The 14,398-nt window shown below is 31.5% G+C and overlaps 1 protein-coding gene across 1 annotated transcript; it reads left to right on the forward strand.

The window, feature by feature from the left end:
- Positions 1–223: 223 nt before the first annotated feature.
- Positions 224–3,886, forward strand: LOC111718338 (failed axon connections homolog). Its single transcript, XM_023493902.1, has 4 exons — positions 224–234; positions 446–545; positions 2,241–2,372; positions 3,781–3,886. The coding sequence occupies exons 1-4, from the start codon at positions 224–226 to the stop codon at positions 3,853–3,855; spliced, it is 318 nt and encodes a 105-aa protein (XP_023349670.1). The 3' UTR covers positions 3,856–3,886.
- Positions 3,887–14,398: the final 10,512 nt, after the last annotated feature.

The following is a 14,398-nucleotide window of genomic DNA, read 5'->3' on the forward strand; positions in this document are numbered from 1 at the left end:
ATATTTTACGAAGGATAACGAGTTGTCTTCAAAAATAGAAACCATCATTGGTTTTACATGATTTTCATCTTAAAGGGACTGTAAGTGTAATTTTAAGTTGCCCTCCATACACGCCACTGTACAAATGAAGGGCCACTTGAAGTTTTGTCTACAGTTCCTTTAAAATAACTAAAAAAAATTTTTAGAATTACTTTTACAACTAAACAAATCTTCCCACTCAAAGATGTCTCGAAGGCCCAAACTGATCAATGATTTCCTTTAAGATTATTATTATTTTGTTTCAGGAAACCATTATCTTGATTTTTTTTTAATAGATGAAAGATCCTTGTATGATATCTTACCGTCACACAACAGTCCATTTAATTAAACAACTTAATAAATAAAATTAAAATAAAAAATGAAATTAATGTAAATTGAATTTATTTATTAAGAACATTATTTTTAGGAACTGGGGATATGTTCAACCCTACCTCACCAAGCTTAGGAGTTGGATTAATGGAATGGGAAGACATGAAAACCATGAAATATGGGAGTTTGCCAACCAAGTAGGATATATTTATAAACAATAGGATGGTAGCCATGAAAACCATACAGATATGGGAGTTTGCAAACTTAGTAGGATATATTTATAAACAATAGGATGGTAGCAATGAAAACCATACAGATATTGGAGTGGGATGGGATGGCATTGCATGGCATGAAACCGATGAAAATATGGAGTTTTCAAACCAAGTCGGATATATTTATAAAAAGATGGATTATATGGATGGGATGAAAACTTTGAAATATAAAATTTTGCGAACCAGTTCCGAATTTAATGAATTTAAGCCGCGTCTAAATTCCCCCTAAAATCGGTTTCAATTGAGGGCCGGCTTAAATCTTGAAAAATTTAATACAAATTTAAGTGGAACCAACAAAATTTGAGCCGCGGCTCAAATTCTTTAAATTCGGTCTCGGATATCCATGAGATATAAAGATACATAGAATGGATGAAATGAAAAGGTATCAAAACTAAAAACTAAGGGAGAATCAAGATAAAAAAATAATTTTTTTTAAATTAATAAACTGAATTTCTTATTAAAAAACACACATATTTTTATTTCGTAAAAAAGTTAGAAAATAGGATTTTTCTCATTTTTATTTGTTTTCACTGATCACCTGATATGTAGATATAAGATATGTAGTTATGATCCACTGTTTGACTCATCAAAACCTTGAGAGCCCCGGTGTGAAGCACCCCTAAAGAAAGTAGTGAACCGGTGAATTAGACTTTACTGTACTATGTACTATCAATTGGGTCAAGAGTACAAAATAATGTTGGGTACTAGAGGCTTTTTCCCAAGGGGTATCTTCCCAAATGTGCAATTTCCCAAGCGGCAACTTCCCAAGTCTGTTCTAACCGCGGAGCTTGGAAAGTCGCCATTAAGAATATATTTAACACCTACAAAGAGTATAACGGAACCATGAAACCTATCGCATCACAATTTCTATTTCTGACCAAATAGTTTATCACGGCAAGCTAAACTAAATTAGAAAAAAATATAAAACCGCTCTACAATCCATACAAACCCAAACAGTTGATTCTAAACTTCAATATTATAGCTAAATTAAAAACGTAAATTTTAATAATATGTTAAACAATGAATTCTCATTGCCCAAGCTCCGAGAGTTTTATATTAGAAGGTAATTTTGAATAACTTTTATTACATAAAACGATTAAATTTATATAATTTACTTCTCCTGTTCTATCCTCGTAATCTATACTATACTCATGGAAAATTCCTATAATGGGTTTTTCTGTAAGAAAGGATATTGGTAAAAATGAATATGTATTGTACATTATAGCAAATACTGCAATATACTGGGCGGTCAAAAACATGAGTATTTTTTCAGACAGTGTAGAAATGATCTAGGTCTTGTCTATTTCGTACTACTTAATTCATGATCTATTTCAGAACTATATTTCAGGACTTGAAATCTATATCTGAACTAGATTTCAGGACTTGAAATCTATATCTGAACTAATCTATATCTGATCTATATTTCAGGACTTGAAATCTATATCTGAACTATATTTAAGAACTTGAAATCTATATCTGAACTATATTTCAGGACTTGAAATCTATATCTAAACTATATTTCAGGACTTGAAATCTATATCTGAACTATATTTCAGGACTTGAAATCTATATCTGAACTATATTTCAGGACTTGAAATCTATATCTGAACTATATTTCAGGACTTGAAATCTATATCTGAACTGCTGGGGGATAAAAAATATTTCCTTGGTGATGATATCTCAACAGTGGACTGTGTTCTTTTTGGTCATCTGACACAGTTTATGTACATAAACATAGGATTCCCACAGATGGTACGTATCATTGTACCAACCCCTTTGCATTGAAGTTTGTTTTGCAATATAACGTAGATTTTTTTTTGACGTCACAAGTATCCAAAAGGGGCATGCCTCATTCACAACGATACCATCGAAATTCCTTAATCTGATCAATAATGTGGTAAACTGGTTTTTTGTTAAAAAGTGTTTATTTCTGAAGATTCTCAATTTTTTCTGAAGCTAAATATGTGCAAGTTACTCTGCAGAGAAGCCACGAATGAAAATAAACAGTTTTAAAACCAGGCACAATGGCTTTAATTGTACTGTTAAGAATCGGGGATACAATTCTTGCAATGGAGGGTCACTTGGAAGTTTTGTTTACAGTCCCTTTAATATAAATGAAATTTCAACAACCGAACTTTAGTTTACTACAATTGACCTTAATCGGGACAAAGTTTTACTTCTGAGACAAACTGAAGTGCGTTTGTTAACACTGGAAGGATAGTGATGACTTTATATTTTACTTCTGAGACAAACAGAAGTGCGTTTGTAAACACTGGAAGGATAGTCATGACTTTATATTTTACTTCTGAGACAAACTGAAGTGCGTTTGTTAACACTGGAAGGATAGTGATGACTTCATATTTTACTTCTGAGACAAACTGAAGTGCATATGTTAACATTGGAAGGATAGTCATGACTTCATATTTACTTCTGAGACAAACTGAAGTGCATATGTTAACATTGGAAGAATAGTCATGACTTCATATTTTACGTCTGAGACTAACTGAAGTGCGTATGTTAACATTGGAAGAATAGTAATAACTTCATATTTTACGTCTAAGACAAACTGAAGTGCATATGTTAACACTGGAAGGATAGTGATGACTTCATATTTTACGTCTGAGACTAAATTAAGTGCATATGTAACATTGGAAAAATAGTCATGACTTCATATTTCGTTAAGTCTCATTTTTGCATAATCGATGAATTTTTACTAAACAAATATTGAATCACATTCTTAACGAAAAATACTTACTGCAGTAATCTTTTCTGAGAGCATTATATTTTTAATACAGGGTTACCCACAAAGAATAAGACTGAAAAGACAACCTAAAACTCTTTAAATATGACCCTCCAAGGGTTAACTTAAGTGTTATACCTTCAATATAGGTTTTAAATGGTTTATTAAATGTTTTGGCAAAAAAAGAAAGAGGTTTAAAGTTTCAGGGAGTTATGAATATATGTAAACAGACATTCTGTAATGTCGTCTCTGAAGTCTCATCCTTTGTGGGTAACCCTGTAGGTCCGATGACTTTAACTCGATAATTTTTAACCATAAACACAGTTGTGTTGTACACAAGAATAATTTGTTTTTGTGGAACCCTTTTGAAAGGCATTTTTTGTAAAAAGTTTTCAATATTAAATAGTATTTTCCTATTAGGAGTTTATGTCCCGCGAGTGCAAGAATGTGATCAGTTTGGTTGAGAGAATTAAGGTTTTTATTCTTAATTTATAATCCAATATAAGTGTTTCTTATATTGTTTTGTTCAGTGCGTAGGATTCGTAACATTTTGGCTTTCTGGATCTGGATCTGGATCCGAATTATAAAAATTTCCTTATCTCTGAATGGTTTCATATAACATCATAAAAATAACCGAAATAAAGAAGAAGCATTATTGTAAATGTCTTTTTTTGTTTTAAAAAATCTTAAATGTTTAATGTTCATGACCTGGATCCGGTTCTATTTTTTTAGTGCTGATCCAGGATCCGGGATTCAGGATTCGCATCAAAATTAAATGGATCCTAAGCACTGGATTCGTACACTGTACAATTGTTATTTCATACAGGTTTTCATGCATATTTTCTAGGCAAGCTAATTTTTTTTTGTTGACATTGATCTTAATAAAAATGAATTTTTATTTTTATTTATAAGTGAGTTAAATATTGATTTAGTCTTTTTGAATAAAGTATTTAATGTTAATGTTTTAAAGCATAGTTTGACACTATTTAAAATATTTAATTTTTATGTTTTCTCTGAGAACCGCTGTGTCCTTTGGATTGCAGTTTTCTTGATTCGAGGCCGAGATTCAAGGCCAAACATAAGTGCAGAGCTTAGATTGGTGGATCAGCATTTGAACTACTGCCATTTGAACTATCGATCATTTGAACTAATGATTATTTTAACTATTGTTCATTATAACTATTGATAATGACGTCATTTCCTGTAGTTCAAACAACACATTATTTACTCATTAAAACTATTAAATATGCATTTAGAATTTTTATATTTCATGAAATAATAATGGTCAAACAATCATCACAAACAATATTTCACATGACATAAAAATAGTTCAAATGACCAAAATAATAGTTCAAATGAGAAAAAAAGTAGTTCAAATGAGCAAAACAATTGAGTTCAAATTAACCAAAACATAGCTTTCAAATGAGCAAAAGAATAGTTCAAATGAACCAAAAAATAGTTCAAATTATCAAAAAGATAGTTCAAACGAAAATAGTTTAAAATAGCTCAAATGAGCAAAAAAAAATATTTTAAAATGTACCAAAAAGATAGTTCAAAAGAGCAACTAAATATTTTGTTCATTTGAACTATTTTTTTGTCCAAATGCGCACAGAATGTTATCGTTTGAACTACTACATGTGGTACCACCACGTGCAATTATAGTTTAAACGACCAAATGGTTCAAAAAGTCAATAGATTAAACTAATTGCACGACCAGATTTAGTACATTTTCTTGATTTCTATACAAATGAAACAGTACAGTGGTACCTAGAAAACAGTGGAATTATTTCAATATGGATTTTGTAATTTGTTTCTTGTTACCGCTGAAATTTGTCTAAAAACTGTTCCCGGACCTGTGTCCGAATATAATGAATTTAAGCCGCGTTTCAAATCTCCAAAAACCGGTTTCAATTGAGCGCCGGCTTAAATCTTAAAAAATTGAATACATTTTTGAGTGGAACCAATCATATTTGAGCCGCAGCTTAAATTTAAACCGTGGCTCAAATTCTTTAAAATCGGCCTCTGGGTACATATGTAAAAATGAGTTCTACAAATTACGAATTCCAGCGAAACAAAAACATTCCATAGGTTTCTGAATACCACTATAGATACCAGACTTCAGAGCTGAAAACTTTAGAATGGATAAACTTTAATCCTGACTTCTTGATCCGAATATCCACTGTGGAAACTTTTCATTTTAGTCCTTAATCCACTCTTTTTCTCTCACCTTGGATATCCGTTAATTGTTTTCTCCAATGAGAATATTTCTGTTCTCTCATTGGTTGACCGCTTTTCTCTGATTGGCTGCTACAGTTTCTCAGATGATTAAATATTAATCTGAATTGTATCGTTTTTCATACACTTTTAAGATAATCTTGCAAGATTATGTTAATCTGGAGATTAAGAAAAAGAGTGGATTAAGCCTTAATCCCGATATCCACCATCCTAAAGTTCACAGCTCAGCTGTTTTATTCCTGAATATCTTCTCGAGGACCCCAAGATTTTTACAGAAAAACCCACCCCTACATTTTTATTGAAGAATGTGATAATTTTGGGATTTCCATTACACATCTAGGGGTAGTCGATCAGAACTCAAAAAAGATGATGTTTTCCTGGCAAGTCCTGATTTCTAAGCTGTTGGGAGAATGGAACCGGTTTAGAGCTTTAGTAAGCCATTGTTTGTAAAAAGGACTAAATGGATTTCCTACTATTTGAGAAACCCTGTTGGGAGAAAGGAACCGGTTTAGAGCTTTAGTAAGCCATTGTTTGTAAAAGGACTAAATGGATTTCCTGCTATTTGGGAAACCCTGTTGGGAGAAAGGAACCGGTTTAGAGCTTTATTAAGCCATTGTTTGTAAAAGGACTAAATGGATTTCCTGCTATTTGAGAAACCCTGTATAGTGTAGAACACTTGTATTTGCTCATATTTAGCTTTCATAAATAGTTAAATAAGTTCTCCCGTAGTGACCTTGATTCTTGTATTTCAATTGAAACTGAACCGGTTCTCTGGTTTCTAAATGAGAAACCGGTCCGAGTACTGTACTGGGGGGAGGGGGGACGGTCTCCTTAGTTCCTTTAGTTGGTACATTGCAGCGTGCCGGAGTAGTGAACTTTCTGAAGTGAAGAACTTTTTAAATAATATTCACAATCAATTTCTTTCTTGTTTTCGTTAGGATGTACATAAAAATGTACTCTAAACTTAAGGGCGCTTTTGCCAATGATGTGATGTTTCTTTTGTCGAGCACTTTTATCTTGCAGATTTTATTTGCGACTTTTTAAAACAGACATCTTCATGAAAAAAATTAGCAGAAAAGCAGAAGAAATCTTTAAGGTCCAGATGTAATTTGTGAAAAAATCATATCATTTATTTTAAACTATGATTATTATTATTATTATTATTACAAAAGAAAATATTGTGGAAAAGAAGTAAAAGAAAACATTGATAAAATATTGGAACTAGACAATATTATTCTCTTTTCTCTGGTTGGAACCCAGATTCATTATTTCTAAAGAGAACTTGATTCCAATCTATTCATTTCCTACAGGGTGTCCCATTCTCTCCTCTCATACAGGGTGTCCCATTCTTTCCTCTCATACAGGGTGTCCCATTCTTTCCTCTCATACAGGGTGTCCCATTCTTTCCTCTTATTCAGGATGTCCCATTCTTTCCTCTTATTCAGGGTGTACCATTCTTTCCTCTCATACAGGGTGTACCATTCTTTCCTCTCATACAGGGTGTACCATTCTTTCCTCTTATTCAGGGTGTTCCATTCTTTCCTCTCATACAGGGTGTACCATTCTTTCCTCTCATACAGGGTGTACCATTCTTTCCTCTCACATTTATTCCACAGTGTACCGCAAAGTGCACACTGCAGTGTACACTTTCAGTTCGTATTAAATTACCTTTTTTCCCTAGATTAGGTTCCGTTTCGTGCTTCAAGCGTTACAGAAATTTAATTCCGGAATCATGAGAACAAATAATTACAAAATAATAATCTTTGATCAGTGTAACCTGCAAAACATGATAATTTTTTCTTTGCAATAAATTCTACGCAGTATTCTGAGAATAAATGGATGTCAAATCAATCTTAATCATTTTCAAATGACTTTTATCTTTATGTGTATAATGTAAGGTTGTGTTATAAAGTTTTTATCTATCTATCTTAGGAGTCGACATTTTCCGTACATTAGAGAGCAACGAGAGTAACTATAACCTTATTATACAACCTTGGTATAATGTATACAATGTATTAAAGTTATTTATTCCACAGTGTACCGCAAAGTGCACACTGCAGTGTACACTTTCAGTTCGTATTAAATTACCTTTTTTCCCTAGATTAGGTTCCGTTTCGTGCTTCAAGCGTTACAGAAATTTAATTCCGGAATCATGAGAACAAATAATTACAAAATAATAATCTTTGATCAGTGTAACCTGCAAAACATGATAATTTATTCTTTGCAATAAATTCTTCTTAAATCAATCTTAATCATTTTCAAATGACTTTTATCTTTATGTGTATAATGCAAGGTTGTGTTAAAAAGTTTTTATCTATCTATCTTAGGAGTCGACATTTTCCGTACATTAGAGAGCAACGAGAGTAACTATAACCTTATTATACAACCTTGGTATAATGTATACAATGTATTAAAGTTTGAAATCTGTTAAAAGATTTGAAGAATTAAAATTTCCACAGAGTTCATGTTAAAAAATATGCATATTCAAGTACATATGTAATGCAATATTTTCCTTCATTTTTTCACTCTTTTCACAACGGGAACCACCTTCTTGTTAGTGTGGCTGAAATAAGCTCTACAATTATTCACTTTGACTTATTTAATGGGATCTAGCCTAGCAAAAATAAAAAAACAGGATATCCTGGCATAAAAAATTTGTAGATTTTCAAATTACAAAACTTTTGTTTCCAGAAAACCAATTGAAACAATAAAAAGCATTTTTTTAATTACAAAGAAACAGCCATTTAAAAATAAACAAGATGAAAAACTCTGTTAATGTAATTTCTTTAAAGCGGCCTTTCATTTTAAGAGTTTTATCATGCAATTTTTAAATCTGACAACATTCATCTCTGTCTGAGCTGCATGAATCCACAAGTAATTGTCTGACAGAAAACCAATGCAAGGAAAACAAAAATATCTTCACTGTTCTTACTCAGACGAAAGTTTAAAGAGTAATGTTTTGATGTCCGTATGTCCCACATGGAATGGGGGTCTCAGTTAATTACGTTGACAGTCCCTTTAATAAAAAACAATGGAATGGTGGTCTCAGTTAATTACGTTGACAGTCCCTTTAATAAAAAACATGGAATGGGGGGTCTCAGTTAATTACGTTGACAGTCCCTTTAATAAAAAACATGGAATGGGGGTCTCAGTTAATTACGTTGACAGTCCCTTTAATAAAAAACGCTAAATAATATTCCGTATAAATATGAAAGAAATTTGTAGCTGGATTAAAACTTTATAGTCCTTTAACTCCTAGTCCTTCTTCTCATTTCTATAGTCCTTTAACTCCTAGTCCTTCTTCTCATTTCTATAGTCCTTTAACTCCAAGTCCTTCTTCTCATTTCTATAGTCCTTTAACTCCTAGCCCTTCTTCTCATTTCTATAGTCCTTTAACTCCTAGTCCTTCTCATTTGTATAGTCCTTTAATTCCTAGTCCTTCTTCTCATTTCTATTGTCCTCTAATTCCTAGTCCTTCTCATTTATATAGTACTTTAATTCCTAGTCCTTCTTCTCATTTCTATAGTCCTTTAATTCCTAGTCCTTCGCATTTCTATAGTCCTTTAATTCCTAGTCCTGCTTCTAATTTCTATAGTCCTTTAATTCCTAGTCCTTCTTCTCATTTCTATAGTCCTTTAATTCCTAGTCCTTCTTCTCATTTCTATAGTCCTTTAATTCCTAGTCCTGCGTCTCATTTCTATAGTCCTTTAATTCCTAGTCCTTCTTCTCAATTCTATAGTCCTTTAATTCCTAGTCCTTCTTCTCATTTCTATAGTCCTTTAATTCCTAATCTTTCTTCTCATTTCTATAGTCCTTTAATTCCTAGTCCTTCTTCTCATTTCTATAGTCCTTTAGTTCCTAGTCCTTCTCATTTCTGTAGTCCTTTAATTCCTAGTCCTGCTTCTTATTTCTATAGTCCTTTAATTCCTAGTCCTGCTTCTCATTTCTTTAGTCCTTTAATTCCTAGTCCTTCTTCTCATTTCTATAGTCCTTTAATTCGTAGTCCTTCTCATTTTTATAGTCCTTTAATTCCTAGTACTTCTTTTCATTTCTATAGTCCTTTAATTCCTAGTCCTTCTTCTCATTTCTATAGTCCTTTAATTCCTAGTCCTGCTTCTCATTTCTATAGTCCTTTAATTCCTAGTCCTTCTTCTCATTTCTATAGTCCTTTAATTCCTAGTCCTTCTTCTCATTTCTATAGTCCTTTAATTCCTAGTCCTGCTTCTCATTTCTATATTCCTTTAATTCCTAGTACTTCTTCTCATTTCTATAGTCCTTTAATTCCTAGTCCTGCTTCTCATTTCTATAGTCCTTTAATTCCTAGCCATTTCTAGTGTTGGGAACATCTTCTGTGGAAAGTTAATCACGTTAGAAAGTAATTACAAGGTTTCTAACAGTTCAGATTGCAAACTTGAAAAATTAATTCTTGAATGAAAAATAAAATTGAATTTAATCGGATTGCGTGGATTCTAAATATTTGGTTTGGTTTATAAACTATATATATATTCTAAATATTTGATTTGGTTTTTGAACTACATATATATTCTAAATATTTGGTTTGGTTTTTAAACTATATATATATTCTAAATATTTGGTTTGGTTTTTGAACCATATATATTCTAAATATTTGGTTTGGTTTATAAACTATATCAATTCTAAATTAATTTGGTTAGGTTTATGAACTATATATATTTTAAATATTTGTTTAATGAACCATATATATTAATAAGTATAGTTAAATTGAATCCTAGTTAAACTAATGAAGGTAGTTGGGATACAGACAAAGTTACAACGCAATATATATTGGCATGTTCACTGTTAAGGTTTACAAATATGTGGCTTATTATTTATTATATGTTCTTGTTTTAAAACATTGATCAAAATTTGACCATCATGGATTAAGGTAGAAAGTTCAGAAACTAGTTGTGGCCATGATATTTCTTTAAGTTTGTCATTGTACTTTAATTATATGAAAAGTATGGTTGTAAATTTGCTGCAATATGATTTATTTTAAAATTAATATTTTGATGAAAGTCTTGATTTTCCAGAGAAGAGACAGAGAAGTTGAATTAATTAGGATTATTCAGATGATTTCAAACACAGATATAATACGGATAGCACAGAGTTCAAAGGTTCTTTAAATTAAAAGATTTTACAAGTTCAATTGAATTGGTTAAAGGGACTGTACGCTTAATTTTATGTGACCGTCCATGCAAACATGGCAATACCTGATTTAAAACCTGTTTCCTTTATATGATCAGTAATGGGGAAAATATTGTCATTTTTTTATGATTAATAGTGTTTAATTATGATATTTATTATATGTTTTCCCGCAGTGGAAAAAATGCACTTTTGCAAGATACCAAAAGTGAAAATAATCAGTTTTAAAATCATAAACATTGCAATGGTATCTAATTTATAACAATCAATCAGACAAAGCTGTTGAGGGTGCCGCTGTGAATCAGACATTTCTGTTTTTGTATGAATGGTCACTTGAAATTACGCTTACAGTCCCTTTAAGCCCAAACCAAAAGTTTAAGTCTCTGAGAATTCTGAGATTTCTGAGACTTCGATAGAGGCATTCATAAACGAAAAAGGGGACTTTACAGCCATGTTTCCATTATATCAGCTGGACACAATAAAAACTAAATAGATTGTTAAGTACAATAGATGGCAATGAAGAATTTGTACACTCTCAGTACAGCTGTATTCTTACGTCACAAGTGTCAACAGTTTTATATTTCCGAAAAAAATAATTTTTATTTGACACTTGTGACGTCATGTATAATTTGTCCATTTCTCAGTTGCCACCAATTGTACTTGATAATCTGTTTGGTACAAATATTCTCTTGCGCGCAAAAAGGAAAAAAATGAATGGGGTTAGGCAGTTTTGTGAATATCAATATTTTTGTAATGAAATATTATTTTTTTCAGTTTGATAATATTCTCCATTTTTTTCAAATGTCTTAAATCAAAATCTACACAAATTTTAAAACACCAAAAAGGAAACTCGGGAGTTTCGTTCAACGATATTCTTTTAAATTTCAGGCTCTTCAAGTGGAAGGTGTACATTGTACAGAAGAATGTCTAAACTTTGCTCAGACACAAAAAACTGAAAAAAAGACTTCAAAAGCTGTAGCAGAAAGTTGCAAAAAAACAACGTGATGAAAAAATAATACTAAATATTTCTCTTCAAAGATACAAATATAATATATACAAATATATAATTATTACAACATGTCTTTACATTAAAATAAGGATAATAAATATCATGAATTACAGTTCGCAACGCTTTCATTGTTTAGTAATTTATACTTTATTTATTAGCACTCTTAAAATGCGAAAAATATCGTTTGGTATGAAATTTTGGTGTTTTGAGCTGAAAACTTTAGAATGAGATATCCCTAAACCTGATTACTTAATCTGAGTATCCAATGAACACACTTTTGATTTTCTTCTTAAACCGTTCTTTCTTGGATATAGTCTAGTAGAGAAAAATCAAAAACGGGTTTAATTATAAAATCTTAAATGGCGCGCAAAATTTCAAATTTATCGACTTCATATACGCGACTCTGATTGGTTGAATTTTATACACTTTTCAGGATTAGATTAGTCTCGATATTATGAAAAAGAGAGGATCAAGCATTAATCTCAATATCCACTATTTTAAAGTTTTTAGCTCAGCTTAAACTGTGCCTGAAAACTCAATATCCAAAGTTGAAACTTTAAATTTGAAGCGATTACGTATTTTAAAATTCAGCTGTTCACTTTTTCACAATACTTCATTGAGCTTCATGCAATGGTTAGTATGTATTAATTTAATCCCTTAAGAACGGATTTGAGATTATTGAAAGGATAAATGATATTCAAAATCAGGGTTTATTTGAGAACTATAGGTAACTTGGGCTCCCTCGTCTGTCTTCCATACCCAAAGAGAAGGCTTAACACATCCTCTTTTAAGGAATGAAATGGATTTGAAAAATACACTAGATTATCATGGAAAATGTTCTATATATCTCTATAATGCTTTGATCGCCACAAACTAATGAGATATTAATTACTATTCTTTCTAAACATTCTTCTTTCTTACTTTCTCTATTATAGTCTTTTTCTTTCTTTACATCAAGCTTAATATTACAAAGAAGCTGAAGTGCCCGCCGTTACCCGTGGAATTTTAAAACACTTTAAAAACAAATTTGAATTTTGAAGAAAAAAATCGAGTTTAGGTATCCATAGGTTCCCTCAAAAAATTTCAGCCAATTTGGTCCAGCCGTTCGGACAGCTATGTAGACATGTATATATATATTTATATATATATGCGAATGATAAAAAAAGTCTAATTTTAAAGAAAAAAAAATTCTTTTTTTAGCCTTTGTTACGCCCTAGAAATTGTCTACTGAAGTGACTCTAATCCTTTTTATAATGTTCAAAGAGGGCTTCAGAAAACTTTTCCAAATTATTCAATCAGGAACTTTCCAAATACTCCTTTCAAATTGAGATTAGAAACAATTGCTACACAGCTTTGAAATTTTCATATCCAAGGCTTAAAACATGTGTGTGGTTTTGTAAGGGTCAAAGCCCTGGCGACACTTTAAAGTCGGACCCATCTGAAAACGTTAATGTGATATTTCAATTTTTCGAAGAAAGTGGAAAACAATTTTAATCCATAATTCATCTAATTTAGATCGTCATTCTGATTTTGTTTACTGTATTTGTTTTTATTTTGATATTTGCTCTCTATAATTTTTGTCTGGTTAATTGTACCAATAAGCTAAATTGTAATTATGTTAAAGAAATAAAATAAATAAGTAAATATTTTCAACTTTTTTTGGACATCCTGGTTTCATTATTCCATCAGAGAAGTATTTAAATAAATCCTCGGCTTTATTTTCAAGAACTCAGCTGTTCTTTTATTAGGATTTGTTGTCAGCTTTTCTATTCATTGTTTTTATCAGTATTGTATAAAACTAGAATGTGTGGAGTAGAGGGGTGGTTTATATTTAACTAAATTACGCAATATGAGTGATCAGAAACTGCAAGTTTAGTGTAAATAAACAAAAGTTTCTAAATAATTAATCATCAGCCGTGGCCACGCAAAATTGACGTTTTAGTGATTGTAAATCTAACCAGATGTAGCTTTAGGTCGGACCACGTCAACCTGGTTGCACCATATGACCCTATAGGGAAAATTTATAAATGCTCAGAATTGCGAAGCGCCCTAAAAGCCTAGTTTATATATAGTATAGTTGAGAGATGTATAAGAAGGGGAAACTGTATATACAAGTTTACACTTTAATATATTAGTTTACAAGTTAGAAATTAACATTAACACTGCAGGGTTAAAGGGACTGTAAGCATAATTTCAAGTAACCTTCCATTTGTAGAGGGGCATGTCCGATTCACAACGGTACCCTTTAAACCTTTGTCCAGGCAACGATGAGGTAGATATACCCACATTGGTAAAGCTGAATAATGTGTGCAGGGGTTACAATGTACACTTTGTACACTATGTACACTCTGAGCTAGTGTACAATCGCGTGGTTTCTTGACACTTAATTTCCCGCTATATACAAAAAAATATCTACGAAATCCTTAAACAAAGATTTAACGGGTATTGTTGTGAATCGGATATGCTACTCTATAGGTCACTTGAAATTACGCTATTAGTCCCTTTAACCATAAAATGTTAAAACGACTTCAATCATGAAATTTAATTTATTGAAAAAATAAACACTTCTTTAAGTCTTAATTATTTGGGAATTTTAATTTTAATCGTCTCAATTAAAGAACTTTTGTTCTTAAC

The sequence above is a fragment of the Eurytemora carolleeae genome, unplaced genomic scaffold (assembly GCF_000591075.1).
Source record: "Eurytemora carolleeae unplaced genomic scaffold, Eaff_2.0 scaffold179, whole genome shotgun sequence".
In the NCBI taxonomy this organism is placed as follows: Eukaryota; Metazoa; Arthropoda; class Copepoda; order Calanoida; family Temoridae; genus Eurytemora; species Eurytemora carolleeae.

What these genes read in the sequence shown, in the direction of transcription:
- LOC111718338 (XM_023493902.1), top strand. An exon ending in TATGGGAGTTTGCCAACCAA is followed by an intron (nt 546 to 2,240) that starts GTAGGATATATT and finishes ACTATATTTCAG; the next exon opens with GACTTGAAATCTATATCTGA. An exon ending in ACATAGGATTCCCACAGATG is followed by an intron (nt 2,373 to 3,780) that starts GTACGTATCATT and finishes TTTTCCTATTAG; the next exon opens with GAGTTTATGTCCCGCGAGTG.